Genomic DNA, 24,645 nt, shown 5'->3' with positions numbered 1-24,645 from the left:
CTTTTCTTAGACTATTATAAGAAGACTGTCCAAGAGCTTGGGTGCTGGTTTCCGGTACTGAAACCAAGATATACTTATCGAATATCGCTTGACTGACACTTTTTCTCAACGTCTTGGGCTCATAATACGAACAAAAGTCTAACCATAGGCCTTTGGCAGAAAAGGATCAAGACCATATTCTGTTAACATGAAACTACTCAACTGAATAAAGGTTCGCACAACATCTCTAGTCACGGTACTAGTTGCTGTGCTATCCCGTTGAAGATACTTGTCCTCGTCAGGGTCGGCGTTTGTGGGCTTGGTCCTGGATCGAACCTTACTCGAGCTTCAGTCGTAACTGGCGATTTCCAAGTTTGTGGACGACACGATGCCTCGGACGATCGAGAACTCTCTAGAACACATCCACACATCTCACAGTTCATCCCAAGATTCCAAGATGAAACTACCGCGGTTTGCAATTTGCCACCGAGATTCTGGGCCAAAGCAGCTCGAGTCATCTGAAGCTATACCCAGACGAAAGGCACGAAGGCAACAAGGCAAGAAAGTGCTCGGCGAGAAGCTTCCGTAAATGAGTCCGAATTGGGAAGTATTTTTTTTTTTTCATTGGGCTCAGCGATCCAGTTGCCGCGAAGAACAAACGCCGAAAAATGTCTTCTAGTGTACCATATCGTAGCATCTAGATTTCCTGACCTCATAGCTGACCACACATCGCCCCGTCTGACGCCAATCACGGTGTCTCATCAACCATGGTGATGTCTTCATGGTGAGGTCGAGGTGAACCTCAACGGGCATCCATCTGTGGTTGCCGTGCCACCAGAGGCCACAAACGGGGGTCCGGGGCCGAGCGGCAAACCATTGCAGGGGTCTCGCCGCATGACCCACCGGAAAGTCATCCAATCAGACGAGTGGGAAAAAGAGGCGGGAGGAAGGACGAAACCGTTGCAGCTGTTGAAAGGTCTCCAACGGGCTTTGCCGGTCGTCGGTGGCGGGCAGGGCGGGGACAAAAAAACTCCGGTGGAGGTAGAGGAGGAGGAACCTTGACGGTCAACAAAGGACACGACCCGGGACAAGAGCCCAGATGCGTATTTGGCGTGAAAAAAAAAGCTGATGTTGTCCACTTTGACTTTTGCCAAACCCCACTTGATAGTGTTATCAAACTTTCGCAGACGGGAGCAGATGAGCCGGCGACGACGAGGGCCGAGGAGTGTGTCCATGGCCTTCTCAGAGCCCTAACCCCGGAGGATTCAAGATCACGATTCTCGAGAAATGTGAGGTTTCATTGGCTGTTGCATCTGTGTTCTCGTTGGTCTCGGTGAAGCTAGAGATACGGGCAACCACGAGTCGTGGTTGTCTCGTGTGAGACGCCCGTCTGAAATGGGAATTCTACGCCGCCATTGGCCTGGCTAGCTCAATGTCAAACAATCCAGACAAGCCAGGTTGAGTGGCATTGCATCTGACTACCAACGCAGCCGACAGCATGGCATGGACAGCATGCGGCACCAAAAAAGGGAGCCCACGCACGCTATCTGTTCCCGGGAAAGGCAGGCATCCAGGCCTCAAAACCAACACATCGCGAGGGAGAGCCCCTGGGGACGGGAGCGGACTGTGAAATGCGAAGTGAGAGAAGCATGATCCAGGACCCGAAAAGGATTCGCAAAAAGGCCGGACAGAGTGACATTCATGGCCACGCCTTCACGATATCTCGACGTCGACGTCCCGTACGTTCGCGGTCAACAAGGTTTGAAAGCAACACGCTGCCCCTGTGCGGCAACACTGCGGGGTGTGCCTCACCAGCGAATTAAAATTTTTGAGTCACGCCGGCCGCCAGAGAAACTCATCAGATCCATTGTCGTATCGCCTCTGGTTGGGCTGGAAGCCAGACGTGCCGGGAAAAGCCCAAACTGCATGAGCCCTTCACGGCTAGCACGCAGGCGATCCCATGGAGTACCTTCATATCACTGACAATGTACATATCCACAACGGAACTACACTACGTCGTAGCCGGCTTGTGAAGCTTGTGGGTAGCGTAGAAAAAAAATTCATCAACAGTCGCTTGTCAGTAGCGTTTCCGACCGCACAATGCGCAGCGAGGGATGGAGGGTGAGGTGAATGCCAGGGATCGGCATCGAGATATTGGAGGGGCAAACAGGTGCTTCACAACTCGTCCAATTCTCAGCCGAAAGAGGGGCAGCGAGATAGAGGGGCAAAGCAGGCAGGCAGGCAGGCAACCAGTCGGAAGAGGGAAAGCTCACAATAGGATGGCCGATTGCAGCATTCACTCCCGCCAGCTGTTGATATCAGACTGGTTGATTTTGCGGTCAAAACCATTCACCTTTTTATGTGCAGTTTCTGATCAGACGAAATTTCGGTGATGAAAGCGATGGAGAGGCAAATCACTCTGAAAAGTGAAAATCAGACCTTCAGAATATCCACTTTGGCTAGGAAACAAGGGTGGTTAATGCGATTGAATAGCGCTGAGGGGCTGTGAATGGTACTCGGCGAACAATAATTCGGTACGTGAAGGGGTTAACTTGGGACGGCAAGGCGCGGCATGAACAAGGGTGGAGGTCAAAATTTGACGAGTTTGAGGGCTAGCCCCACTTTTTTATTCCATTTTTTTTGTGCTCCTGCAGGCTGATCTGACCCCACCAAGGCCTTGCCCCCTCCACACTCGACTTAAAATCTCAACCCTCCTCCAAACTATTTCAAGCTTTTCTTCCTCTTCCTCTCTTCGTCGGCATACCTGATTCAAGCAATCTCCTGCCACTTCACATTTTCTAGCGCAAAGTCGCCAGTCAGCACATCAACCGTCAAAATGGGGTATGTTCATCCATCATCACGTCGTCGTCGTTATCAATCAGGTCGCGTGCGCTCGACTCGGTCTCGCATCATTTGCTAACAACAGCTACAGCAAGGAGGACAAGACTCACATCAACGTCGTCGTTATCGGCCACGTCGATTCCGGCAAGTCCACCACTACCGGTCACTTGATCTACAAGTGCGGTGGTATCGACAAGCGTACCATCGAGAAGTTCGAGAAGGTCAGTCACCATCTGCTCAGCTCTCATCATTCGCATCACCATTTTCCATCCGCGTTCTGCCATTTTCCTACCTTTGGGCATTTCCCCGCTGGTTTGGCTTTGTGGCAGCCCCTCGCCTTCTCATGGTGGGGGTGGGTCACACAGAATTTTGCGTGGCCGCGCACAGACCCACTTACCCCGCGTTCACATCAACATCACCAAGCAACACCAACTGCTTCACACAGAGACATGATGCTGACTACCAATAACAGGAAGCCGCTGAGCTCGGCAAGGGTTCCTTCAAGTATGCCTGGGTTCTTGACAAGCTCAAGGCCGAGCGTGAGCGTGGTATCACCATCGATATCGCCCTCTGGAAGTTCGAGACTCCCAAGTACTACGTCACCGTCATCGGTATGTCGCACTACAACTTCACATGTGTCCTGACTCATGCTAACCACTTCAATCAACAGATGCCCCCGGCCATCGTGATTTCATCAAGAACATGATCACTGGTACCTCCCAGGCTGATTGCGCTATCCTCATCATTGCCGCTGGTACTGGTGAGTTCGAGGCTGGTATCTCCAAGGATGGCCAGACCCGTGAGCACGCTCTGCTCGCCTACACCCTCGGTGTCAAGCAGCTCATCGTTGCCATCAACAAGATGGACACCACCCAGTGGTCCCAGTCTCGTTTCGAGGAGATCATCAAGGAGACCAAGAACTTCATCAAGAAGGTCGGCTACAACCCCGCTTCCGTCGCTTTCGTCCCCATCTCCGGCTTCAACGGCGACAACATGCTTGAGCCCTCCGCCAACTGCCCCTGGTACAAGGGTTGGGAGAAGGAGACCAAGGCCGGCAAGTCCACTGGCAAGACCCTCCTCGAGGCCATCGACGCCATTGAGCCCCCCAAGCGTCCCACCGACAAGCCCCTCCGTCTTCCCCTCCAGGATGTCTACAAGATCGGTGGTATCGGCACAGTGCCCGTCGGCCGTATCGAGACTGGTATCCTCAAGCCCGGTATGGTCGTTACCTTCGCTCCTTCCAACGTCACCACTGAAGTCAAGTCCGTCGAGATGCACCACGAGCAGCTTGTTCAGGGTGTCCCCGGTGACAACGTCGGCTTCAACGTGAAGAACGTTTCCGTCAAGGATATCCGCCGTGGTAACGTTGCCGGTGACTCCAAGAACGACCCCCCTGTCGGCGCTGCCTCTTTCACCGCCCAGGTCATCGTCCTTAACCACCCCGGCCAGGTCGGTGCCGGCTACGCCCCCGTCCTCGATTGCCACACTGCCCACATTGCCTGCAAGTTCGCCGAGCTCCTCGAGAAGATCGATCGCCGTACTGGTAAGGCTGTTGAGGCCTCCCCCAAGTTCATCAAGTCTGGTGATGCTGCCATCGTCAAGATGATTCCCTCCAAGCCCATGTGCGTTGAGGCTTTCACCGACTACCCTCCCCTCGGCCGTTTCGCCGTCCGTGACATGCGTCAGACCGTCGCCGTCGGTGTCATCAAGGCCGTCGACAAGACCCAGGCTGCCGCTGGCAAGGTCACCAAGTCCGCTGCCAAGGCTGCCAAGAAGTAAATTTTTTCTTCCTGAGCAAGCAAAAAATTTACGAATCTCCTTGCGTTGCATGAGCACTCGGTTGTTTTGGGCACAATGAAGAGAGGGCTGGTCTGGGATTTTATGACGGATGCAAAACCTCATGTGTGCTGAGGACAAGATAGAGGCTAGATAATGACTACAAAATGATGATTCCCCATGAACAAGCAACTCAATAGTTCCCTCCCCTTCTTCTGCAGTGTGATACAATGCTGTGCTTGTGTATTTTGTCTTTGTTCTCTGTGTCTGTTCAATGCTTGCCTTTGGGCTCCTCGCCTTTTACTTGATCCGCCTTTGGCTCAGTCCTCAGCTGCTTGGAGTTGATTGCCAATCCTAACCACATCACAGACCTTGTACGGTGTACCCTTTTGTCGTGTCGCGCTGGTCTCCTGCATTCGTCTTCATCCATCCTCAGTCACGATGCCCTCCGCCATGCCTACCTTTCGGTATGATACTGGAAAAGGACATTTGTAAGTCTTCATTGTGTCTACATGGAACCGTCCTGTTGTGTGTATTCATTGTCGTGCAAGGCGACGTGCGTAAATGGATATGCTCTCTCATGCCTAGCTCCCTACTTGTCTCCTCTTTCACCACCACTTCTCGACTCTTAACTTTGGTTATCGTGGGGCGTTGTGTATTCACCCAGTGGGACGGACTTGCCCTTCGTATCTCTCTTGCGTTTCCACCTCAGATAACTGATTACTGTAATTTGCGATTACACTACCTACTACTCGATGGAATCATCTGCGAACCCTTTATACTTGCTCATCATGTATGTGTTGTACTTACATGATTTCCGAAATTGTGATTTGCCTGTCATAGGCTATTACTCTGTCTGTTTTCCTGTATGGGATGGGTTAATTTCTCTCTCTAGAATAGATGGTACCTCCTGCGTTGGGCTTTCTTCTCTCGCTGATGACTTTCCCGACCCTCCACTCAAATAGGTAGATGGGCACTTCAACAACAACAATTGTAATGGGAGGGGCGATATAATATGTAGAACGTGTTTCCCTTGGTTTGGAACTTTTTTTTGGGACGGGACTGGGCGTGTGGCGGCGTGTAGTGTAGTCTAGTCTTCGGCCAGATACGAAAGGGTGTATGTATACAGGCAGAGGAAATTTGGTGAGGTGAGGTGAGGTGCTTCTTTGGAATATTCTTTTCCCCTATATCGGATGATGTGCAAAGTCGTTGGATTTGCGGGTGTTGATTCGTATCTTGTTTTTCTCACTCACTCTTCGGTTGTTAACGTTGTTGTAAAACAGAAGACAAGTGGGAGTTGCGCGTAGAAAGTGGTTCACTGAGTTACGTACGGTCTTTGATTTCACTTTTTTGACTTACGATTGCGTGACCAGTTTCTCGACTTTTCAATGTCAATGGAATCTAAGACGACCTGGATGATGACGAAAATGAACTTCGCGGTGACTGAAGGTCGCGGTCTATGTTGAGATGCTCTTGATTTCGTCTGGTTGAAGAAGTAAAACATGGAGGCCGCATTGAGTGTTGTTTGGTGTAAGAAAATGGAAATCACGACTTGTAACTGGAGTCTACCGAATAATCTCGCGAAATTGGCAATATACAATGTGCAGAAAACGAAGGGTTAAAGGTCTGCCAGTTGCATTTGGCGGCCGTCAATGAGCATGTACGTGGTTGTCGGACACCTTTAACCCTACATTGTATATTGCCAATTTCGCGAGATTATTCGGTAACTTGTGTATAGGCTTGAGATTCTACACAAATTGGCGTTCATTGGGATGTTAGTTGTCTGCTAAGAAGACTATCTTTAAATCGTGGAATCCCACACGCTTGATCAATGAATGTTGTGAACAGGATCCGTAGTGAGTATGCATTGTCCCCGTACTACGAAAACGTTGCTACTACTTCGCAAAGTCCATTCGAACGGCAGAGGATGATGAATCAACGTAAGTATTGTTGTTATGTGTATGGTATATATCTAGTATGGACACCATCCTATCCCAGAAAGTTTTCCTCTAACCATCCCCCTTCTAATTTTGACATATCTTACACATTCAACACATAGCGATTGGATTACTTTTACCAATCTTCAAGCAAAACCATGCAAGAACAAATTGAAAACCGCTCCGTTCCACTCCAATCCCAATGCCATTTTCCCTTTTGCCTTTTAGATTTTCCAACCCTCAAGTATACGTGTTTCAACACAAACTCATCACTACACACACCTAAGATTACCTTCCTTGCCAAGCAGGCGGTGCCCTGCCGCTGACAATATCCTCAACAACATCCAAGAACGCCTTGAGATGTTTGGGGTCGTTGCCGTCCCATGGATCGGAGTCATCGACGACCGACTCCTCTCCCTCCTTCCTTTGGAGTGGTGGTAGCTCGTCTAGCCACTCATCCTTCTTGATCTCCTCTTCGAGAGCACTCTTGAACTCTTGCTTTCCCGGGGCACCCGGGTCGCGGTCCTCGATATCCTCGAGGTCAAGATTGTTGAGCTCATCCGCTGCTTCCTGGGCGGCGGCGGACGATCGCCTAGCAACAGGCTCTTCTTCCGACTCGAGAAGCTCGCGGAACCTTGCCTCATCGGGCGTGATGCCAGACTTCCAGTTAATTCCCCTCTCTTCAGGGGTGACGGGCTTAAGGTAGCCTTGCGACATGGGCCCATTGAGGGGGGTAATGGTAGCACTTCCGCCAGGCACAGCAGTGGGATCAAGTCTGGCGGCTTCGCCAAGGATGGGAGGAAGAGGACCCTTCCTGAGCTCCTGAAGATGGCTGGGACCAAGAGCTCGGGTCACCTCGGCACGGACTGCGTCCACGGAGAGCTCGGCGTACTTGCCGCCGCGCTGACCAGCCTCGATGGATCGGTACGTGGCGGTAAAACCCTTGTAATCGGCCGCCACGCGCCGATGGATCTCCATACCCGCGAAGAGATACTTGACGGGAACAATTTCTTCCTCAATCTTCTTAAGAGATGGTCCAGACAAGAGGCGCTTGGGTAGTGGCAGTGCTTCGATCGAAGATGGAGTCTTGAGCTTTCCATCCCAAGGACGCAGGTCGGACTTATTCACAAAGTCGACTATTGGTTCGCACTCGCCTATGCTCTTGACGTCCATGGTAAAGTGGCGGCGCTGCTTGAGTCGGACATCGATGGGCGAACTGGGACAGATAATGTCGCCTGTGAAGGACTCAGTGATGGCACGAAGAGAACTGAAGCCCTTGATCTCGCGGTGGTCGGCTTCAAGGACCAGCTCCAGGTCGGGAGCAGAGGTGGCCTTGACGGAACCGGGCTGCTCAGGGGCGGGTACGAAGCGCATGACGATGTCAGAGTGGTAAAGCCCCTGAGTCTTGAGGTTGTTGGCGAACTTTAGCTCAGAAATCGGAGGGAGCACAGGCATGAAGGTTCGGCTGAGAGAAGTATCGAGACGGCTTGGGAAGCCAGAGGTGGAAGCCGACCCGGCAATACGGCTACGCTGGGCTTGCGCCGGGTCCGGCGATCGAGACGGAGCATGGAGAACATGGCCGAAAATGGCACGGGTGTCTGTCTCCGGTACTTCTGACCACCCCTTCGCGCTCTGGTCCTTGTGCAACTCAGGAAATGAAGCCTCGAGCTGCCGGTGGCGAGGTGCTTCCTTAGCCAGGTTGAGTGGATGAGGAAGAACATCGGCGGGTATCTTTACGCCTGTGGAAGAAGATCCTGCCTTGGGCACCGCCGCAATCCACCTCGCCCACAGCTTGATCCGTTCCTGCCAGGGGAGCTTCGGCTGACAGTTGGGCTCGATAAGGTAGCGGCCGCTTTCTCTCGCGGAAGGTGGAAGGGTCAAGGTAATATGCTCGGTACGCGGCTTCTGGCCAAAAGCAGCAAGAAGGAACCGTAGGACAATATCGGCCATGTTCTCCAAGGTTTCGTTTTGCCCAGGCATGTCAACCCAGGTAACATTGATCTAACAAAAGTCGAAAACGGTAAGCACTTGGTCGAGGAGCAAGGAAGGTACACCGGTAACTTACCTTGTCACCTGCTGGGTCGAGGCGAACAACAGAGTGAGTAACATCACCCACTGACATGAGAACAGCTGGGTTCTTGGCCTGTTTGGTAACGAGACTAAGGTCAAGGCTAATGGTCTTTGCATGCTCGAGAACTCTGTTGACTTCGGAAAGAACAAGTTCACTCATGGCCTTTGGCGCGTTGATACAAATCGCGTTGCTCGAAGGAATGAGTTCGATCTTCTGACCAGCAATCAGAGTATTTCGGGAAATGTCGGCGAGCCATCTCTTCGATCCAACTATAATGTGAAAGAAGGGGTTAGTGACGATGTGGCAAGCATGCTGACCAGAGATTTACGTACGCATCAAAAGTGAAAACTCGGTATCACGCAGGCTCACAACCAAGTGGCCTTGGCCATCAATAATATCGTAGGAAGCCAGCTCCCAGCACTCAAGCATAATCCGCAGGGCAAGCTTCTGCTTCGGCCTCGTGTCCGAACGGTAGTATCCGCGCAGCGTAGGATGTCTGTAGTCGTAGGATGTCATGGCGCCCTCAACGGCGGGAATCCAAGGATAGCGCCTGACAATCCATGGGGGATCCTCTGCAAGCGGCTTCGACAGCACTTGTTGGGCTTCCGCATGATGCATAAGATATTGTTCCAGTTGCCGACTGGTAAAGCTTGTATGAAGCGTCTCCAACAGCTCCGCGAACTGCTTTCCAGTAAGAACGGCCTCCTCAGGTCGTAGTTCCTGTATGTTCTCGAGAATCTCTTCCTCGACGGGATAAAGATCATGCTTCTCCAAAGACTCCTCTAGATCAACCACGGCGGCATGCACAGGAGCTGGCGTGACCTGTGGTGTTTGGCGCTTGCTCAGTTTACCCCGACTGCGGAGGACAACCACTTGCGAGGGCTTCCCCAATATGCCGACAGTGAGGTCTTCCTGCTTGACAGCCATCCTTTGACCCTTGTGTCTGACCCATGTCTCCTGTTTCCTTTCTCTTCTCTCCGCCGGCGAGTACCTTATTATATTGGGCCCCGTTGGTTTATCGCCGTTTTCGGTATTGGGGGCAGCGGCCTCTTCTTCGCGGGCCCTGTTGCTTTGGATCTCGTCGTCGACGGCATCGAAGCCCTGGATGATTTGTCTGGTTATATCCGCCGGGTCCGCACGACTCCGATCGACCGTCCCGTGAAAGGGTTCTGGATTGAATAGGTCTTGTTTTCGGTTCGATTCGTCAGGCACATCGGCACCCTCGCTGAGTTGCCTGCTTATGTCGGCGGCATCGGCTCGGTCAGAGGTGTAGTGTCGTCTGTTGGCAAAGAGTGTAGCATGAGTGGGAGTGACGGCGGCGGCGCGGGTTGCCGTTGGTGGTGTAAATGGTAGTGGCCTTCTGGTCGTTAAGGTGGTCGCGGCACCGGCGAGCTGCAAGCGGCATCGCAGGCAAACAAAGCTGCCGCCGACCTTTCGACTGAGCATCTGAAACGAAATGGGACGAAAAGCCCTAGTATATCAAGAAGAATACAACGCCCTATATTTTCCCAAACCACCTCACAAGAACTCAATGGCGATCGGGATGGGTGGAGGACTCTTGCCGGCGACCTCGAGCCGGGCGATTGATGAATTTTAGGTGGGGCCCGAATCTCTAACAGCACCTTTCCCGGCAGGCAAGAACCCTGCATGTGCTGCATAGCGGCAGACGCGACCAGGCGCGACTTGCAGTTGATTGCGGCATGGCAACTGCTGCAACTTCACTGACACCATTTATGTATGTACATCTAAAAACTTGAACAGGACCCCGCGATTTCACCTCCTTCCTTGCCCCTCCGTAAAACAGGATACTATTCATCTACTACAATACCTGGACTCGTCGTCATTTGAGCCTCGCACCACGCCTTGTCTTCAGTCAACATACAACCGCTTCATCTCTTGAGGCACCCTCATTGCACTCATCGCACAGCATCGCAGGGCTGACCAGAGACCATGCCACCACCACAGAGCCAGCGCCGACAGGTATGGGATATACGGCAGAGAACATTCCCAACCACCATATTGGACTCGGAGTGAACTAACAAGCTCAACTTATAGGCGGTTGAGTCCGATGAAGATGAAGACGTCCATCAACGCCCTGACAGCCCCGCGGACGACGGAAATTCCGACGTGGACCACATGCACGGTGTCGAGCGAGACGAGACAAGCCAGCTCATCAAGAAGCTGGTGCGATATGCCCTCGCTTGCGAATACTCCAGAACACCGATCCGCAGAGACGGCATCAAGGAGAGAGTCCTCGGTGTCCACGGTCGGGAGTTTAAGAAGGTGTTTGCCGGGGCCCAGAAGCAGCTGCGAGCTACATTTGGCATGGAGATGGTCGAGCTGCCCACTAAGGACAGGAACCTTTTGACGGTCGAGCAGAAGAGAAAAGGTGCGTTTACGGCTTGGGTACAAGTCGTCTTTCTCAATAGACGCCGATCTGCTAACTCCTTTCGTGTTTCCCAGCCACGAAATCCCAGAGTCAGAAGGAGCCAACTTCAAACTCTTATATGCTCGTTTCGGGTTTGCCCGAACACCTCAGAGTTCCCGATATCATCGCCCCATCCAAAGTCCAGTCGGCAGATGGCGAAGCTGCATATATCGGTCTCTACACAATGCTCATTTCCGTCATCACACTCAGTGGTGGCGAGCTAAGTGATCCACGCCTGCGACGATACCTCACCCGTCTCAATGCGGCCGAGAACATGCCAAGTTCCAACCCCAACAACGAAAATGCGCCGAGCGAGAAAACTGAGCTAGTCCTCCAGCGAATGATTAAGCAGGGTTACCTTGTGAGGGTTGCGGACAACAAAAACGCGGGAGACGGCGACGCAATTACCTGGCACGTTGGGCCTCGTGGCAAAATGGAAGTGGACAATGAAGCCATTGCTGCCGTGGTCCGAGAAGTCTATGGCGGCGGCCAACAAAACGAGGATCTGGAGAGGAAACTCCAAGCCAGTTTGAAGGTGAAGGATAGGAAACCACCAAGGTCAGCAGCGGCGGGTCGAGCTCCGGCCACAATCCAAGAGGACGAGGAAGAGGAAGACGCGGAAGAAGACGACGAGCCGGACCCTGGCCCGAGTACTAGACGAGGAAGACGGGGGTAAGCACTCCTATCTGGTCTTGGTTCTTTCTGTTCTCGTCTGTTTGGACTAGCGCAAGGCGTTGTTAGGGTATCTGTGTTCTAAAATACATGTGGGCTATGGACAAGGAGGGTAAAAAGGTAAAGGGCCTTACGAGCGACAAGGATAATGTCTGGAGAGAGGGTATGAACTCGTCATTGACACGAGAGCGATTCGTCTCTTCCTCTTCCAACGACGAGCATGGTATCTGTCGTCCTTATCCCCGTATGCGATTCGTTATAGCAAAGCGAATAGCCCCCGGTTGGGCCACTCGTGTCGGTGTGGCAGGATCGAGGCTAGTAATATTTGAATGCACTTGTTGTCGCTGTCCGTCCTGTGCCGAAGGTAAATATCGGCATATCTCCTATTCGCGTTGTCGAATTCTTCGTTTGACTTCCCATCCTCGTGTGCGCTTCTAAGAATCGGCCTTTCGGTCAACAAGCATAGGCTCTTCACCCTCCCTCGGCGGCGGAGGTCCCATCGGTTGCAGCATTTTCTGATAGACAAAGGACAAACGTTAGCTTGAAGCTACATCTTGATTCACTGCGCATATAGAACGGTGACGTACGCGAATAAGTCTTGCGCGAACCTTGGCCGCAGGCTCGTTTTCAGCCAGCGCCATGTACGATAGGAGAGGTGGATGTCCAACGATGCTCGCGTAAGTGTCGCGGTGGATGTTGGTTTTCCACTCCCAACTCGTCGTGTCTGGGTGGCCGGTGCCGATGTACTTGGCCTGGAGCCGCTCGAGTTCCTGTTGGGTACGAAGTTTGTCCGCCTGTTGATCGTTGAGGTTTTGGGTCAGTATGCGCCGCCGGAGCAAGGGCTGGGAAGCAGACGGTGTGGTCCTACCATTATGAGATTAGAATTCGAGCACGATTGTATCGACTGGTTTGATCTGAAAAGAAGAGGTAGGAGGATGATGATGATGATGATGATGTCGAGAGGCACGGATGAATGTTGGAAAGTAGGGACGCTGTACGCCAGTGCGATACGCGTGAGTGGATGATGCGATTGACGACCTGAAGTCGAACCCTTGCGCCCTGCAAGGCTTGTTTGTTAGCGCAGTGCGGCAAATGCCAAGCCTTGAGCCAGTGAACGGACCACCTTCTAGTGGAGCCGAGGGTGGAGTGGTGAAACGGGCTCGACGCCGCGGGGGAGTTGCCCACTGGAGGCTTGGGACTGCACTCCCCCGGGCCCGGGCCTTTCTTGAGTACGCGATGCCGGGGCACTACGCAACTTAACATTGGCAACCTCAACGTGACGGCACCTGCAGATTCGAGGTTGAAACTCGGCCTTCAGTCTTCACAAAGCTGCAGGAATTACCTTGGAAGTGAAAGCCGTCCACGTACATATCTAACTGCATCTCACACAAGGTACAACTCTCTAACTTGTCGATCAACTAGTTACTTCAACTATCAAACTTCCTTCATACACTTCAACATCTCAAACAGAACTAACTCACTCTTTTTATGTTCCCAACCAGACATAAAATACTTTGGTCCATCCACTCTTCCTTTACAAGATACCCATTTTCTTTTTGGTTGTTCTTATAAAGCACGTTTCCACCGGAGTGAACACCGGTTCAGTTTACAACTACAGCTTTTGATACCACTCACCAAAGTCACCATTGTCCTTGTCACTGGCCCTGACACTGGCATTCCGTCTACGAATCACACAAGCGCCTTTGGCCTCGTCTGTCCCACCATGGCAGACGATCTATTATATTTGTCCAGTCTCACCGTGAGCAGAGACAAACAACTCGCCAAACAGCTTGACGATATCCGGTTGCAATGCATAACCCAACACGGTAGCTTACGCCCCAACAGCGCCACTGGTGCTCAACCATCATCAACATCAACAACGACAACATCATCACCACAACCGAAATACCTAGTCACATGCCCGGACTGCTACCGAAAGGCCTTGGACCTCGTCCGCGCACGCTACCACCAGTCACGCGCCGCCGCCGCCGGCGAGTGGTGCACAACGCGGCGCTCCTTCTTGCGGGACATCGACACCATGCTAGCTGGCGCGAAGGAATATCAGGTTGACCCACGAACTATCGACGACCGCGTGCAGGCTGAGCGGGACAGTTGGTACCTCGAGGTCATACAATCCTCACTTGTGCGGCTCTTACCAACCGGCATCGGGAAACTGGACGACGCCGTCGCCCCGGAGGATGCGGACCCGGCGGCAGCGGCAGCAAAGGATGCCATTGTCGAGAGGATAGAGGAATTGCAGCAAGCGCGCCAGGGGGCACGGTCACATCAGAATGTACTTCGCCTGGTCAAGGATATCGACAAGCTACTAAAGGGCGGAAAGGAAGAGGATGGAGACGCAACCATGACTGGGATGGATACCGGGTTCCCGCCTGAGTTTTCTGCTGCAGACACCAGCGATGAGGATCGGGTCGAAATTATGAGGAAGGCGTTTTGCAGCACAGTCGCGGAGGGGGGTGACGAGAAGAACCTGCAAGGCTCTCAGAAGAAGTACTTCGACATGTTCAACGACGGGACACCATTAGGACAGGTGATCGACAGGATATTAGACGACAGGAAGGAGGCAACGGGGGCACATGCCAAGATTGGCCAGGTTAAGAAACGGCTGGAAGATCTCAAGAGGGCGCGGGCGGCATACGAACTACAGAAGACGAAGAAGGCCAGCATATCGGAGCACAAGGTCCCAGAAGAGCTTTACAACCTGCCCGCGTGTCATAACTGCGGACAGATGCCCAAGACAAGGGATTTCTTGACATGCCCTATATGCATGATTTTGGTGCAAAAGGGTGTGAGGGAACGGCAGACTGTGTGGTGTTCGTCGGAATGTAACACCGAAGGCCTGGTAAGTGTTTTTCTTCCTTCCCAAGACATGCGTCTAAACAGCACACATGTCTTCTAAACTCTTTCGCCCACCATATTAACTTTCCCCACCCAGCCCAACCACATCGAAACCGACCACCAATGCGCCTCCAAAGACGACTGCGTCCAAGTGAACCCTCTCCGCCACAGCCACCAACACTACGACCCGGACCAAGACGTCAACATGGACGGCACTAGCACGGTCGCCTCATCGCCCGTCGACTCGGACCCCAACGCCTCGAGCCCCGTCTGCTTCTGCCGCGAGTGTCTGACCACGCTCAAGTGCGAATCCGTCTTCTGCTCCTTGCGGTGCTACGACCTCAACTTCCAGGGTCACCGCGAAAACATCCACATGCCCACGCGCCGGCGGCTGAACATCATCGTCACCGACCGCCAACATCTCGAGTACTTTCCCATGCCGCCGCTTTCTTCGTCCTCGGGTCCGAGCGCGAGAGACAGAGATAGAGACAGAGGAGACAGGGACAGCTACAACAACCGTAATCGTAACAACAACGACAACAACGACGACGGCGGCCCAAACAGCGGATCCGGCGAGAACCCTCCCTTCCTCCAGATTAGGACTCGGTACAAGGCACGGAACATCAAGGACCACGTCATCCCGTTTGACGAGGCCATCAGCAACTGGGAGGAAGCGAACCAGGTTAAGGCGCAAATCTAGGAGATTAAGAAGCGCTGGCACTGGCACAACTAGGAGGGTGGTCGACCTTTGCTGAACCAGGAGGAGGAGGTGTTGAAAGAAGATGAAAGGCTTGGGTACGACGGTACGTACGACGAAAGTCACGACTTTCAGGAAGAAGGCAACATTCAAGAAGAAGAAGAAGAGGAAGAAGAAGGTGAAATCCTGGAAGAAGGAGAAATTGAAAGGAGGAGAAATTTCGCCTCTTGCATCATCAAAATTGAGGATACGGAATGCATGGATGGGATCACAAGAGCCCTTCCTGCTCTCTTCTGGTCATGTATATGTGTATAACGCCCGGAGAAGAAGGATGGGTTGAAAACAAGCATTGGGCGGTAACATGCGTTTACATATCATTGTTCTGGAATTCTGCACAGGGTGGGGGAGAGAAAGAGACAAATGAGTCGTTTGAAGCTCGGGGCTAGGCAACGGGGATGGACGGAAGACGAAAATATACTAAAATAAGAAATTGTCAATTGGTTATTTGCCAGGCGTGTCTCTTGAACTGGAAGTACCTAAACACGCTGCTACGACTACGAGAAATATCATATATGGAGTTGCTGAAGATGGTAGAAGATAGAGACCCCCATTGACAGTCAAACCGGCAACATTTCGATATTTGCATATGGTAAGGAGAGCAACACTAGTTCAAAATCAGCATATGGAATGAACCAGCAACAGGCTATATAACCATCTAATCTTTAGATATCCTCCCGCTCTCTGGCGTATTCACTGTGAGTAGAACTACCTCTGCTTCATCTCCCATCTTTCTCATCAACACATACAAATGCCATAATACAAAACGACCAGCAAGAAACAACAACTGCCTTGTGGCAAGAAAAGAAGATAAGTGTACGAAATAAGAAAAGTAGATAAAGGTTTGTCTGTGGGTATTCCATATCCGTGTCATATCGAAACAATCAAACAGGCCATGCAGAAACATAATACATGAAATACATCAAAGCACTCTTTTGCTCTTTCCCCATAGCAGCTTACCTCCTGTCCACATATGATAACGTACTGCCAGCCTCCGAGGCAAGAACAGGAGCTCCCATACAGTAATGACTGCGATAAACAAAGCTTCCACGTCCGGCGTTATGTAAAGGGGTATCCCAGTGCCAATGTACTGCATCCTGCTCAAAGCAAATTCAAAGACACACTATGTCGTCAAACGTCCGCCCCGAAACGGCGTGCGGATTCGATACCCGATGGTACTGCAGAGATACCATTTCTGAATATCGGAATAAGAGGCATATCAGCCAGGCTTTGGCATTCAGAGCTTGCCAGAACCACACTAACGAAGCTTTGCGCCGTGCTGCTTCAGCCTGCTCGTCCTCCAGTTCTCGTACCACTGTTCCCGACTGGCCTCCCGCAAATCGGAACGCCACTCGTTGAAGACGGCATCCTTAAGACGAACAAAGTCGCAGTGCTCTTCATTGTAGGGATCCGCAAAACCCCAGGGGAATTTGCGGCCGATGACACCGGGCTCATAGAGGTCTGGGCTGATGATCGACATGGGGACGAAGGGAATCTCATCCTCGGCAGCAGCCTCCTCTGAAGGCTTGTGGCGGCGAACGGAGCCATTAGAGTGACGGTTAGAGCTGGGTGAAGACCCTTGCTTTTCGGCAGGACGGTCTTCGTCATCAACAGCCTCCTCTGTGTCACTGTGGTCGAACACAGGATTCTCGTCTTCTTCATCGATGCGGTCAGAGGAGTCGTCGTCATCTGCGTCATCCAGTCCAAGGGCCTGCAACGGATCCAGGTTGGCCCTCTTAAGGCTATCCCAGACCGCCCTCTTCAGCACGCTCATGTGCTTCGTCGTGATGGTGTCAGCCTTGGCTATAACCGGGATCACCGTGGTCTTTCCATGGAGTGTTCGCATAACTTGTAGATCGAGGTCTTCGTCCAAGGCTCCCACGGTACGAGAATAGGGAGCGTGCCTGGTACCATTGAGATACATGTTGCCAGCGCCGGCCCAGCTGGCTGCGATGTTTCGATCAAGTCGTGCAGGATCGAGGAGGAGGAAGACGGCGTGGATGTGGGTATCCTGTACACCAGGCGATCTCACGACCTTCATCTCCTCTACGAATGTTTCCTCAAACTTGCTCTCCAAGAAGCTCGATAGCTCGCGGAGCTGCAGATCAACGACATTCTTTTCCAGCCCCTCCGAATCCCACAATGTCAATCCGACGCGTTCGCCGTCGAACTCGGTTTCGAGATAATGCGGAATGAAGTTACCGGAAGGTGAGGGTTTCGGAGAGTGGTCATGCTGGTCAACGGGCTTTCCTCGCTTTTTGGGTAGTGCCAAGGCACTCTTGAGGAACTCCAAGAACGATGTTTTTCCCGAGTTGCTGGCACCGACAACGAGGACGCTGTTGAGTAGAAAGTTAGAATCGAGGAGTTCTAGCAACAGTCTTTTGTTCACACTTACTTGAAGGCAGTCGGATCCTTTCTTCTGCGGACTCTTCTGGGGCTGTTGATGGTGCTGACTGCACTGCTAGCATAGCTGTAACGTCCACGATGCGCCATACTGGTGGCATTGGCATAAGGGTCGAAGCCGTTGGGAATGGGAGGAGGCGGAGGGACGTTGTATACTGAGCGTGGAGCCTCCATGGATGGACGAGCAGTAGAAGATATAGAGTAATTAGATGAGTGTTCGGCGCCCGTTGAGCCCGTGGTTCCTGAGATGATTGCGAGTGAATCGGGACGAACTTCGGTACCGAGCCCTAGATGGGGAGCGGGGGCTCCGTTGTAGAGGGCGGGCAGCCGAGGAGGGGACTGAGGAAGTGCAACATCGCGCTGGCGTTGGAGCTCTTGCGCTTTGGCCTGCTGCTGCTGCTTCTTCATGTCGCCACTCTTGGTCCTGCGTAGTAACATTCCTCCAAAGCTAGATCGGCGAGCAGGAGACTGGTTCATAGCTCTCGGTGAGAGACCAAATGCAAGTGATGCGTGTCGAGCTTTGACTGCGTATGCTTCGGCAGAAAAAGGCGGCCGACTTCAATCCTCGGCAACTGCGATAAAAGGCTGGGCGAGTACTGGTACCAAAGTCGAGTGGTCGGCAGGAAGCAGACAAGTTCGACAACTTCGACGAGGAAGCGATCGATGACCGGGCTACGGGTCTGTCAAGATGGTAGTTAGCTTTCAAACCATGGTGAAAGGAAAGCGAGAAGTTGGAAGTTTTCGGGGATATGTCAAGTCCAACTGGCCGCTTCGCTGCCAACCTGTGTTGGTTGATGGCGTTAAGAAGGCATCCATTCCATTGCCTCGAAGCGGGCAGGAGCTGATCGAGGTAAGTTTGACTGGAAATAGAAAAAAACTTACCTAGCTAGCGTTTATCTGATAAATCTCACAGTGACTGTCGAGATCGAAAGATGGAAGGGCAAGCGCGAAACACAATTCCGCAAGTGCTACTGGAAAGTGCAGGTCTGTTTTTCCTTTGTTCCAATAACCCTCCAAGGCCAGGACTTCTCAGTTTGCGGTCGATATCCCGAGGGCAGAACGGGTGTGTTTCGTAAACCGGGACCGGAATGCGGAAGGTGCAGAATATTGGGAAGAGCGAGCGAAGGGTGAGTGGCAGTTGCCGTTAAACGGTTGAGGTCGGCAAAGTATGGATCAAGTGAAGGGAACCAAGGGTCTCGGGCCTCAGCCGAGATGCAACCGAGGAGTTGGGAGTAAAAGGTATCAAGTTCTCTGGACTGAGATTTCGTCAGTACACTCATTTCATCTTCATTCTCCTTGGTCCGAGAATATCTTTCCATCCTCGTTACATTCAACCTTATTGTCAAACTGGCTCATGCCTCTTTCAATAGCTTCCATTTACAACTGGAAACCACAGTTGAAAATGACAAGGCTTGACTCCCTCAAACAACTCTGACGCCTTTACCCTGCCAACAGCCATTGCGCGGTACTGCTTGTCCTCGAACAGTTCTCGACAAAATCATCGCACTAGGCCAACACGTCCAATGGCATGTGTGTTGCTGCGGCGCAAAAGAACTGACAACTTACGTGAACCTTGACGGCCTCAGGGCGAAACAACCCAGATACGAAACGAGGGGATGGCGGTTTGTGGCCGTACAACACGGTGGTGCGCGCGAGACTTGCTCAGCACGGAGGAGGGAGCAAGGATCGAGATGGATGTTTGTAGTTGTGTAAGAGGATAAGGAAGAGGAGGATAGACGACAACCAGCTGTCGATGAGATCACAAACGACTTTGGACCGATGGAGGTGAGTCGCAGAAAGAAAAACGTTGGACGCGCAGAAGAAACAGAAACAGAAACAGAAAAGAAGACCTTCCCGACCAGAAGAAACGTTGGTCAGGCACAAGACAAGCGGATTGGCTGGCGGCGAGGTTGAATCCCCGGCGGATGTCGCATGGGACAAGAGCCTAGGATGACCAGGGTGGAAGCAACCACTCAAGGTGGACGGGGGTCGAGCTGCACCCTTAACTTCGTGCCAACTGCTTGGTTGGGCTAGCGAGGGTTTCTAGGCTCTCCACCTATCACCATCTGCGACCCTGGAGATGAGATGGGTTGAACAAGTTTCCCGATTCGAAACGCAGAAACCGGGGAAGCGCAAGAGACACAAGCCTTGGCTCTGGTGTGTCTTTGCGCCTTCAACCCGCTGCCTCGCCGCCTCGGTCGATATGCTTTCAGGTCTCAAGGGCACAAGGACACACTCGTCTTCGAGATATCTTCAACCCTCAAGCTGATGGCACGGACGGTTTGGATCGACCCCTATTCGATTGCAGCGGGTGATGGCCTGCTCTCGTTCCAACCGTCCAACGCCGGCCTGAGATCGTACCAACCAATCTCTCATGTACATGCCTAGGTAACCGATCGTCCAGACTCCAAACCCAGTCCTGACAACCGGCACACCTACACAGGGGAAACACTCTTCAAAAAGACGTCCAGCACCATCGAATCTTGACTGTTCTCTCGATGCTCTTGATTGATGATCACCCCCCTCCTCGGCCCTCTGCAGATATTCGTGTTGCACAGGGAAGCAAGCGCCCTTCTCAGTCAACCAGTGACGACTGTGCACGCGTCTTTCCGTCATCCATCGTGTTCCCAAGGCGGATATGGCTACACGGAGAGTATTAAAGCTGAAGCCACGTGCTGTTGTGCTCACTCGGAGCTATTCTCTTTGTCCAAAGTTCCAGAAGCTCAGACGGGTCGTAGGGCTTGGAGGAGGAGGCGTGGAGGGCGTGTAAGTACTCAAGCCAGGCCAAATCCGCACTGGAGAGAACAAACATCAAGGGTCACATGGAATGATATTTGCGGTTGCGAGCCAGAGCCAGAGCTGGGTGGTGGGAGTTCAGTTCTCAGTTCTCAATTTCATTTCAGGAGGAGACGTAAACAAGCCCCCCGCCAGTTTTTAAGCTCTGTGGAGAGAAGTGGCTTCAGTGGGTCCGCCTCCATTCCCTCGTGGTGCAAGCCCCCTGCTCGCCCTGTTCGGTACCTGTTTCACATTGAGACAGGGCGAACAAGATCTCCACCAAATATTCAACGCTATTCCTTTTTGGGGTAGTGGCCTAAGCGCTTTATGCATGATGCATCACATTGGAAATTCGACGACGAAACCCCAACTCCCTTCCGTTCGAGCATGCTGTGACTTTGGACTAAAGAGTCCGTCGGATGAATCATCTCAGTCTACAGGGGGGAGAGTCGAAAATGGTTATGAATGAGACGTCACCAGGATGAATGTTGACGAATGTGGACTGCGTGGCCGACAATTTCTCGGAACAGGAAACATATGAGTTCCTTACCATTCCAGGGACCAAATTGGGTAAGAAGGGTCTTGTATCAGAGATCTCCACTTGGATGACATGTCTCCATCCAGGCGGCTCCCATTTCTCCAATAAGCCACAGTTTCAGACACACATGGGCCTCTGGGCATTGGAAGCGCGTGCAAGAGGAACGGCATCGTTCAACATTTCGCGGCCATAAGATTGGCCAAGAAAGAATCATCACAATAAGTTGAGAGCCCATGTCTATCCTGCGCCCCAACGCCTTGCGTACCCGATATCAACACCAACCCGTGCGCCCCGGGTATCCGGTCTAGATGTCTTTAATACACAAAGAAGCCGCCCTTCCATCGCTCACGGTGGGTGCTAAAAGGTACAAGTCTCTTGCTGATAAGAAATATCTGTCATCAACCACACATAAGCACAGCCTATGACTGATAATGACCGATCAGCCCTCAAAGACATTATGCTGCAACTCCACCCCAAACTCCTTCGCGACATCTCTCATCCTCGCCTCCAACTCATCCTCCATACCTCCGCCGCGATGAAGCAACTGTCTCACCCGGAAGAAGTAAAACGCCACGTCCGTCAGCGCCAGCACGCACTTGAACAAAAAGTGATGCCAGTAGTTCACCAACCGCTGTCCGAGCGGCAGGTTCGGGTCCTGGAACAGGCTCCGGCTGGCCCACGTGCCCATCATCTTGATGCGGTTCACCGGCGAGCCCAGGTACTGGTTATTTCCCTGGACGATTCTCATGTTGCGGCCGATGAAGATGAGCTCCTTGGGCCACTTGTCCTCGTCCGCGAGCACGTCGCGGATCCCCTGCTTCATGCGCGCCTGCATCTCGTAGGAGCGCTCGCTGGCCGTCTTGTTGCCGTCCAGGTGCTTCATCAGCTTGGTCTGGAACCCGCCGTCGTCGCCTCCCTCGTATGGCCGGAGGAGCGTTGCCGAGGCAAAGAGGTCGGCGGCTTTGATGCCCCATTCGTTCGTGATCTCCTTGATCTTGTTGTTGTCGAACGTCATCAATGCCTTCCAGAACTCGCCGTATTCGTGTCGGAACTTGTCGCTCATGTAAACGTAGAGGCCATGGTCGATAAGGACGAGCTCGGCTCGCCCGTTGGGCAAACGCCGGATGAAAATGTTGCCCGGGTGCGGATCGCAGTGGACGACTCCCCATTTGAAGATTTGGGCCGAGAAGAGATCGACCATGGTGGTCATAACATCCTTTGTTGAGAGTCCGAGGCCACCCTTGCCGCGCCGTCCCTTCCACTCGGTCCGTTCGGGCTTGATCATATGCGTGTAGCCCTGTGTGCTCTTGCGAAGCGCGCTCCGGATGGCGGTCATGTCGGGCGGGTCTAGTTGGGCGCCGTGGACGCCGGCTGACCCGTTACCGTAGCCGCCTAGCCAGGGCCGGGTCATGGCGTCCTTGTCCCACAGTCTGATGCCTTCGATCCATTCAGTCGTGAGGACGCGCTTGGAGCTTAGTTCGGGGTAGACCGGAGGTACGTAGACGCGCCCCCTCAGGCTGGGCTCGTTCTCAACAAGCTGGCGCATGATCTCGGAGTTCTTGGCCTCGTTCTCGAAATCGGTCTCTAGTCGTAGTCGCTCGCTGGTGAAGGGCACCAGGCTGTAGAGTGGTAGGTCGAACCACCATGAGTAGACCCACGTCACAACTCTGTCAAGGTAAAAGGTCAGTCCCTGTCGAACCAAAAAGAACTCTCCTCTCTGGAGACTCGGGCTCCTCGTATGTACGACGGGAGATGCTCACTTGAAAGCCCATAAATCCCAACCAATCTGCTTCTCGATCTCCGGTTTCTGTATCTTAATCGCCACCTCTCTCCCATCCGGTAACCGCGCCCAGTGCACCTGCGCCACGCTTGCACTCGCCCTTGCCGTGCGCTCCATCACTCCCTTACCCTCCGCCCCGGAAAAGCTTATCCCAAATACCTCCTCGACGCTCCTTCCGCCAAAATCCTCCCGGATCACCTGCTCTACCTCCTCCCAAGAATCCTGCGGCGCGTCATCGAACATGCGCGAGAACATGGCCTGAAACTCTGGTGGCAGAACCGCACTCTGCATGGCAATCGCCTGACCGATCTTGAGGTACAGTCCGCCATTGTGACGGAGCAGGTCAGATAGCCGCTCGGCGTTGCGCCGGTGTAGTTCTGGGATGCCCTCAGGAATGCCGATCCAGGGGATCGGAAGCGGTTTCGGCCGGAAGTTGAGCTTATAGTCGGCCGCAACGACGAGGCCGACGCCGAAGGTGCGCAGGGAGCGGGCGATCCCGGAGGCGTAAACGTACTTGTCGGTTAGGTAGGCGAGCCCGAGGAGAGACGAAAGTATGAGGAGTCTGCGCGCCCAGCGGCGGGTGCGGGTATAGGAGCGCGCGGGGCGCGGGGCACCGAGTTTGGACGGCGACGGGGGGGTAAGCGGCTCGAACGGACCGGTGGAGGGCCCTGGTGCTGTAGTAGCGTGGGACCAGGTTGAACGGCTGCTGCGGGAGGAGGAGTAGAAGCGTTGTGGTATTCGGTTGTGTATCGTCGTTGTTGATGTCGTCGCGGAGGCACTTCTTAGTCGGCTAACGTACGTACGTGTGCGTATAAGGGATCTCGTCGCGGCTGTCGCGGATAGAATCGCTACCCCAGCCACTGAAGGGTTTGGACAGTGGCTGGCTGCTATTATGCTTTGGCGCAACATCGCGTCGTTGTGTTGTCCCTCGCGGGGTGGTGAGAAGGTTGGAGGACGATCTATTAATGCATGCCACTTGCGGTTGGCGCTCCTCCAAAACACTGAGGTATTTGATCCGCTCGAAAACGTCCTTAGAGGCGCAAGACAGCCCTCGATGAGTGTTTGAATGCTGCGCGTCGGCGTAAATGAGGGTTAACGAAGAAATGGAAGCTGGAAGTTGGAAACAAATCGCCCGAGTGTTCCAACTGACTCTACCAGGATCGGAGTTCGATTACGTAGTGCGCTCCAGGCCTTGGAGCCGGCGCGGGGCGCTAAGGCGGCTGAGCGGGACCCGGAGGACCCGGACAGGTGGCCTCGGTCCACTAAAACCCCGGGATCGGCCGGAGTCTATCCGATCAGCCCGACTTCAATGATCCCGCTGTTCGGGTCCGAGCTCCAACATCGAGGCCGATAAGGTCCCGTATGTGGTCGCGAATAAAAGAGGAAGAAAAAGCGTAGATAAAGTAAAGGTAAAGCAAAACCCAACCAGTCGCATGCTGAGGCACTCATGCTGGCAAGTCCAACAGGCCAGCACACTTGATTTTCTTGTCACATCATGAGACTACCACAACGTTGATCTGTCGAGATGCCTACACAGTTACTACCGTCAAAGGAATTACATATATGTATATGTTGTACATGGCAGACGGTCCCTCGCAAGTCCAACTAGCGAAGGCACCATCCCCGTGTGATTTTTTGGCAGGTTGCAGGATCAACCAGTTCTACCGATATCTATAGTACTTCTATAGGGTTATCGGTCCTCGAGTGTGGATAAAACAAACACCAACTCAATAATCTTCACTGCCTGAAGCATTTTTGCATATGCGACACCATCCCTTGCCTGGAACATCAAAACTGAAAGCGACGTGGGAGACGAGCGGCTCCTCAATACATGA

General features: G+C 52.9%; 7 protein-coding genes across 7 annotated transcripts; 3 read left to right on the top strand and 4 right to left on the bottom strand.

Moving 5' to 3' along the window:
- Positions 1 to 2,623: 2,623 nt before the first annotated feature.
- B0H65DRAFT_448950 (translation elongation factor EF-1 alpha) lies at positions 2,624 to 4,788 on the top strand. The gene is made up of 4 exons (XM_062825930.1): positions 2,624 to 2,820; positions 2,912 to 3,041; positions 3,293 to 3,431; positions 3,491 to 4,788. The coding sequence occupies exons 1-4, from the start codon at positions 2,816 to 2,818 to the stop codon at positions 4,597 to 4,599; spliced, it is 1,383 nt and encodes a 460-aa protein (XP_062685955.1). The 5' UTR covers positions 2,624 to 2,815; the 3' UTR covers positions 4,600 to 4,788.
- Positions 4,789 to 6,531: 1,743 nt separating this feature from the next.
- Positions 6,532 to 10,204, bottom strand: B0H65DRAFT_584358 (mitochondrial inner-membrane-bound regulator-domain-containing protein). The gene is made up of 3 exons (XM_062830894.1): positions 8,937 to 10,204; positions 8,599 to 8,873; positions 6,532 to 8,534 (listed from the first exon to the last, which is right to left on the bottom strand). The coding sequence occupies exons 1-3, from the start codon at positions 10,048 to 10,050 to the stop codon at positions 6,822 to 6,824; spliced, it is 3,102 nt and encodes a 1,033-aa protein (XP_062685954.1). The 5' UTR covers positions 10,051 to 10,204; the 3' UTR covers positions 6,532 to 6,821.
- A 350-nt stretch (positions 10,205 to 10,554) lies between these two features.
- Positions 10,555 to 11,708, top strand: B0H65DRAFT_417733 (MAGE family-domain-containing protein; the record flags this gene model as incomplete). The annotated part of the gene is made up of 3 exons (XM_062824106.1): positions 10,555 to 10,584; positions 10,660 to 10,993; positions 11,068 to 11,708. 3 exons carry the CDS (start codon positions 10,555 to 10,557, stop codon positions 11,706 to 11,708), a joined length of 1,005 nt encoding a protein of 334 aa, XP_062685953.1.
- A 430-nt stretch (positions 11,709 to 12,138) lies between these two features.
- On the bottom strand, positions 12,139 to 13,351 carry B0H65DRAFT_543887 (splicing factor 3B subunit 10-domain-containing protein; the record flags this gene model as incomplete). Its single annotated transcript, XM_062829255.1, has 3 exons — positions 12,139 to 12,219; positions 12,292 to 12,498; positions 13,340 to 13,351. 3 exons carry the CDS (start codon positions 13,349 to 13,351, stop codon positions 12,139 to 12,141), a joined length of 300 nt encoding a protein of 99 aa, XP_062685952.1.
- B0H65DRAFT_17761 (uncharacterized protein) lies at positions 13,298 to 15,333 on the top strand. Its single transcript, XM_062821470.1, has 2 exons — positions 13,298 to 14,564; positions 14,658 to 15,333. Exons 1-2 carry the CDS (start codon positions 13,428 to 13,430, stop codon positions 15,258 to 15,260), a joined length of 1,740 nt encoding a protein of 579 aa, XP_062685951.1. The 5' UTR covers positions 13,298 to 13,427; the 3' UTR covers positions 15,261 to 15,333.
- A 1,063-nt stretch (positions 15,334 to 16,396) lies between these two features.
- On the bottom strand, positions 16,397 to 18,338 carry B0H65DRAFT_17727 (uncharacterized protein). Its single transcript, XM_062821459.1, has 2 exons — positions 17,710 to 18,338; positions 16,397 to 17,650 (listed from the first exon to the last, which is right to left on the bottom strand). Exons 1-2 carry the CDS (start codon positions 18,192 to 18,194, stop codon positions 16,573 to 16,575), a joined length of 1,563 nt encoding a protein of 520 aa, XP_062685950.1. The 5' UTR covers positions 18,195 to 18,338; the 3' UTR covers positions 16,397 to 16,572.
- Positions 18,339 to 21,367: 3,029 nt separating this feature from the next.
- On the bottom strand, positions 21,368 to 24,128 carry B0H65DRAFT_17707 (kinase-like domain-containing protein). The gene is made up of 2 exons (XM_062821457.1): positions 22,791 to 24,128; positions 21,368 to 22,697 (listed from the first exon to the last, which is right to left on the bottom strand). The coding sequence occupies exons 1-2, from the start codon at positions 23,717 to 23,719 to the stop codon at positions 21,470 to 21,472; spliced, it is 2,157 nt and encodes a 718-aa protein (XP_062685949.1). The 5' UTR covers positions 23,720 to 24,128; the 3' UTR covers positions 21,368 to 21,469.
- Positions 24,129 to 24,645: the final 517 nt, after the last annotated feature.

This window comes from Neurospora tetraspora (genome assembly GCF_033439725.1).
Source record: "Neurospora tetraspora strain CBS 560.94 chromosome Unknown B0H65scaffold_1, whole genome shotgun sequence".
Taxonomy (NCBI): domain Eukaryota; kingdom Fungi; phylum Ascomycota; class Sordariomycetes; order Sordariales; family Sordariaceae; genus Neurospora; species Neurospora tetraspora.
The sequence above is the reverse complement of the archived record's forward strand: the minus strand, read 5'-3'. Positions and strand labels throughout refer to the sequence as shown.

What these genes read in the sequence shown, in the direction of transcription:
- B0H65DRAFT_584358 (XM_062830894.1), bottom strand. Translation starts at nt 10,050, where the DNA reads ATGCTCAGTCGAAAGGTCGGCGGCAGCTTTGTTTGCCTGCGATGCCGC. An exon ending in CGAGTTTTCACTTTTGATGC is followed by an intron (nt 8,874 to 8,936) that starts GTACGTAAATCT and finishes TTCACATTATAG; the next exon opens with TTGGATCGAAGAGATGGCTC. An exon ending in TCGACCCAGCAGGTGACAAG is followed by an intron (nt 8,535 to 8,598) that starts GTAAGTTACCGG and finishes GACTTTTGTTAG; the next exon opens with ATCAATGTTACCTGGGTTGA.
- B0H65DRAFT_17727 (XM_062821459.1), bottom strand. Translation starts at nt 18,194, where the DNA reads ATGAACCAGTCTCCTGCTCGCCGATCTAGCTTTGGAGGAATGTTACTA. An exon ending in AAGGATCCGACTGCCTTCAA is followed by an intron (nt 17,651 to 17,709) that starts GTAAGTGTGAAC and finishes TCTACTCAACAG; the next exon opens with CGTCCTCGTTGTCGGTGCCA.
- B0H65DRAFT_17707 (XM_062821457.1), bottom strand. Translation starts at nt 23,719, where the DNA reads ATGTTGCGCCAAAGCATAATAGCAGCCAGCCACTGTCCAAACCCTTCA. An exon ending in TGGGATTTATGGGCTTTCAA is followed by an intron (nt 22,698 to 22,790) that starts GTGAGCATCTCC and finishes TTACCTTGACAG; the next exon opens with AGTTGTGACGTGGGTCTACT.
- B0H65DRAFT_448950 (XM_062825930.1), top strand. An exon ending in CCATCGAGAAGTTCGAGAAG is followed by an intron (nt 3,042 to 3,292) that starts GTCAGTCACCAT and finishes TACCAATAACAG; the next exon opens with GAAGCCGCTGAGCTCGGCAA. An exon ending in GTACTACGTCACCGTCATCG is followed by an intron (nt 3,432 to 3,490) that starts GTATGTCGCACT and finishes TTCAATCAACAG; the next exon opens with ATGCCCCCGGCCATCGTGAT.
- B0H65DRAFT_17761 (XM_062821470.1), top strand. Translation starts at nt 13,428, where the DNA reads ATGGCAGACGATCTATTATATTTGTCCAGTCTCACCGTGAGCAGAGAC. An exon ending in AATGTAACACCGAAGGCCTG is followed by an intron (nt 14,565 to 14,657) that starts GTAAGTGTTTTT and finishes TTCCCCACCCAG; the next exon opens with CCCAACCACATCGAAACCGA.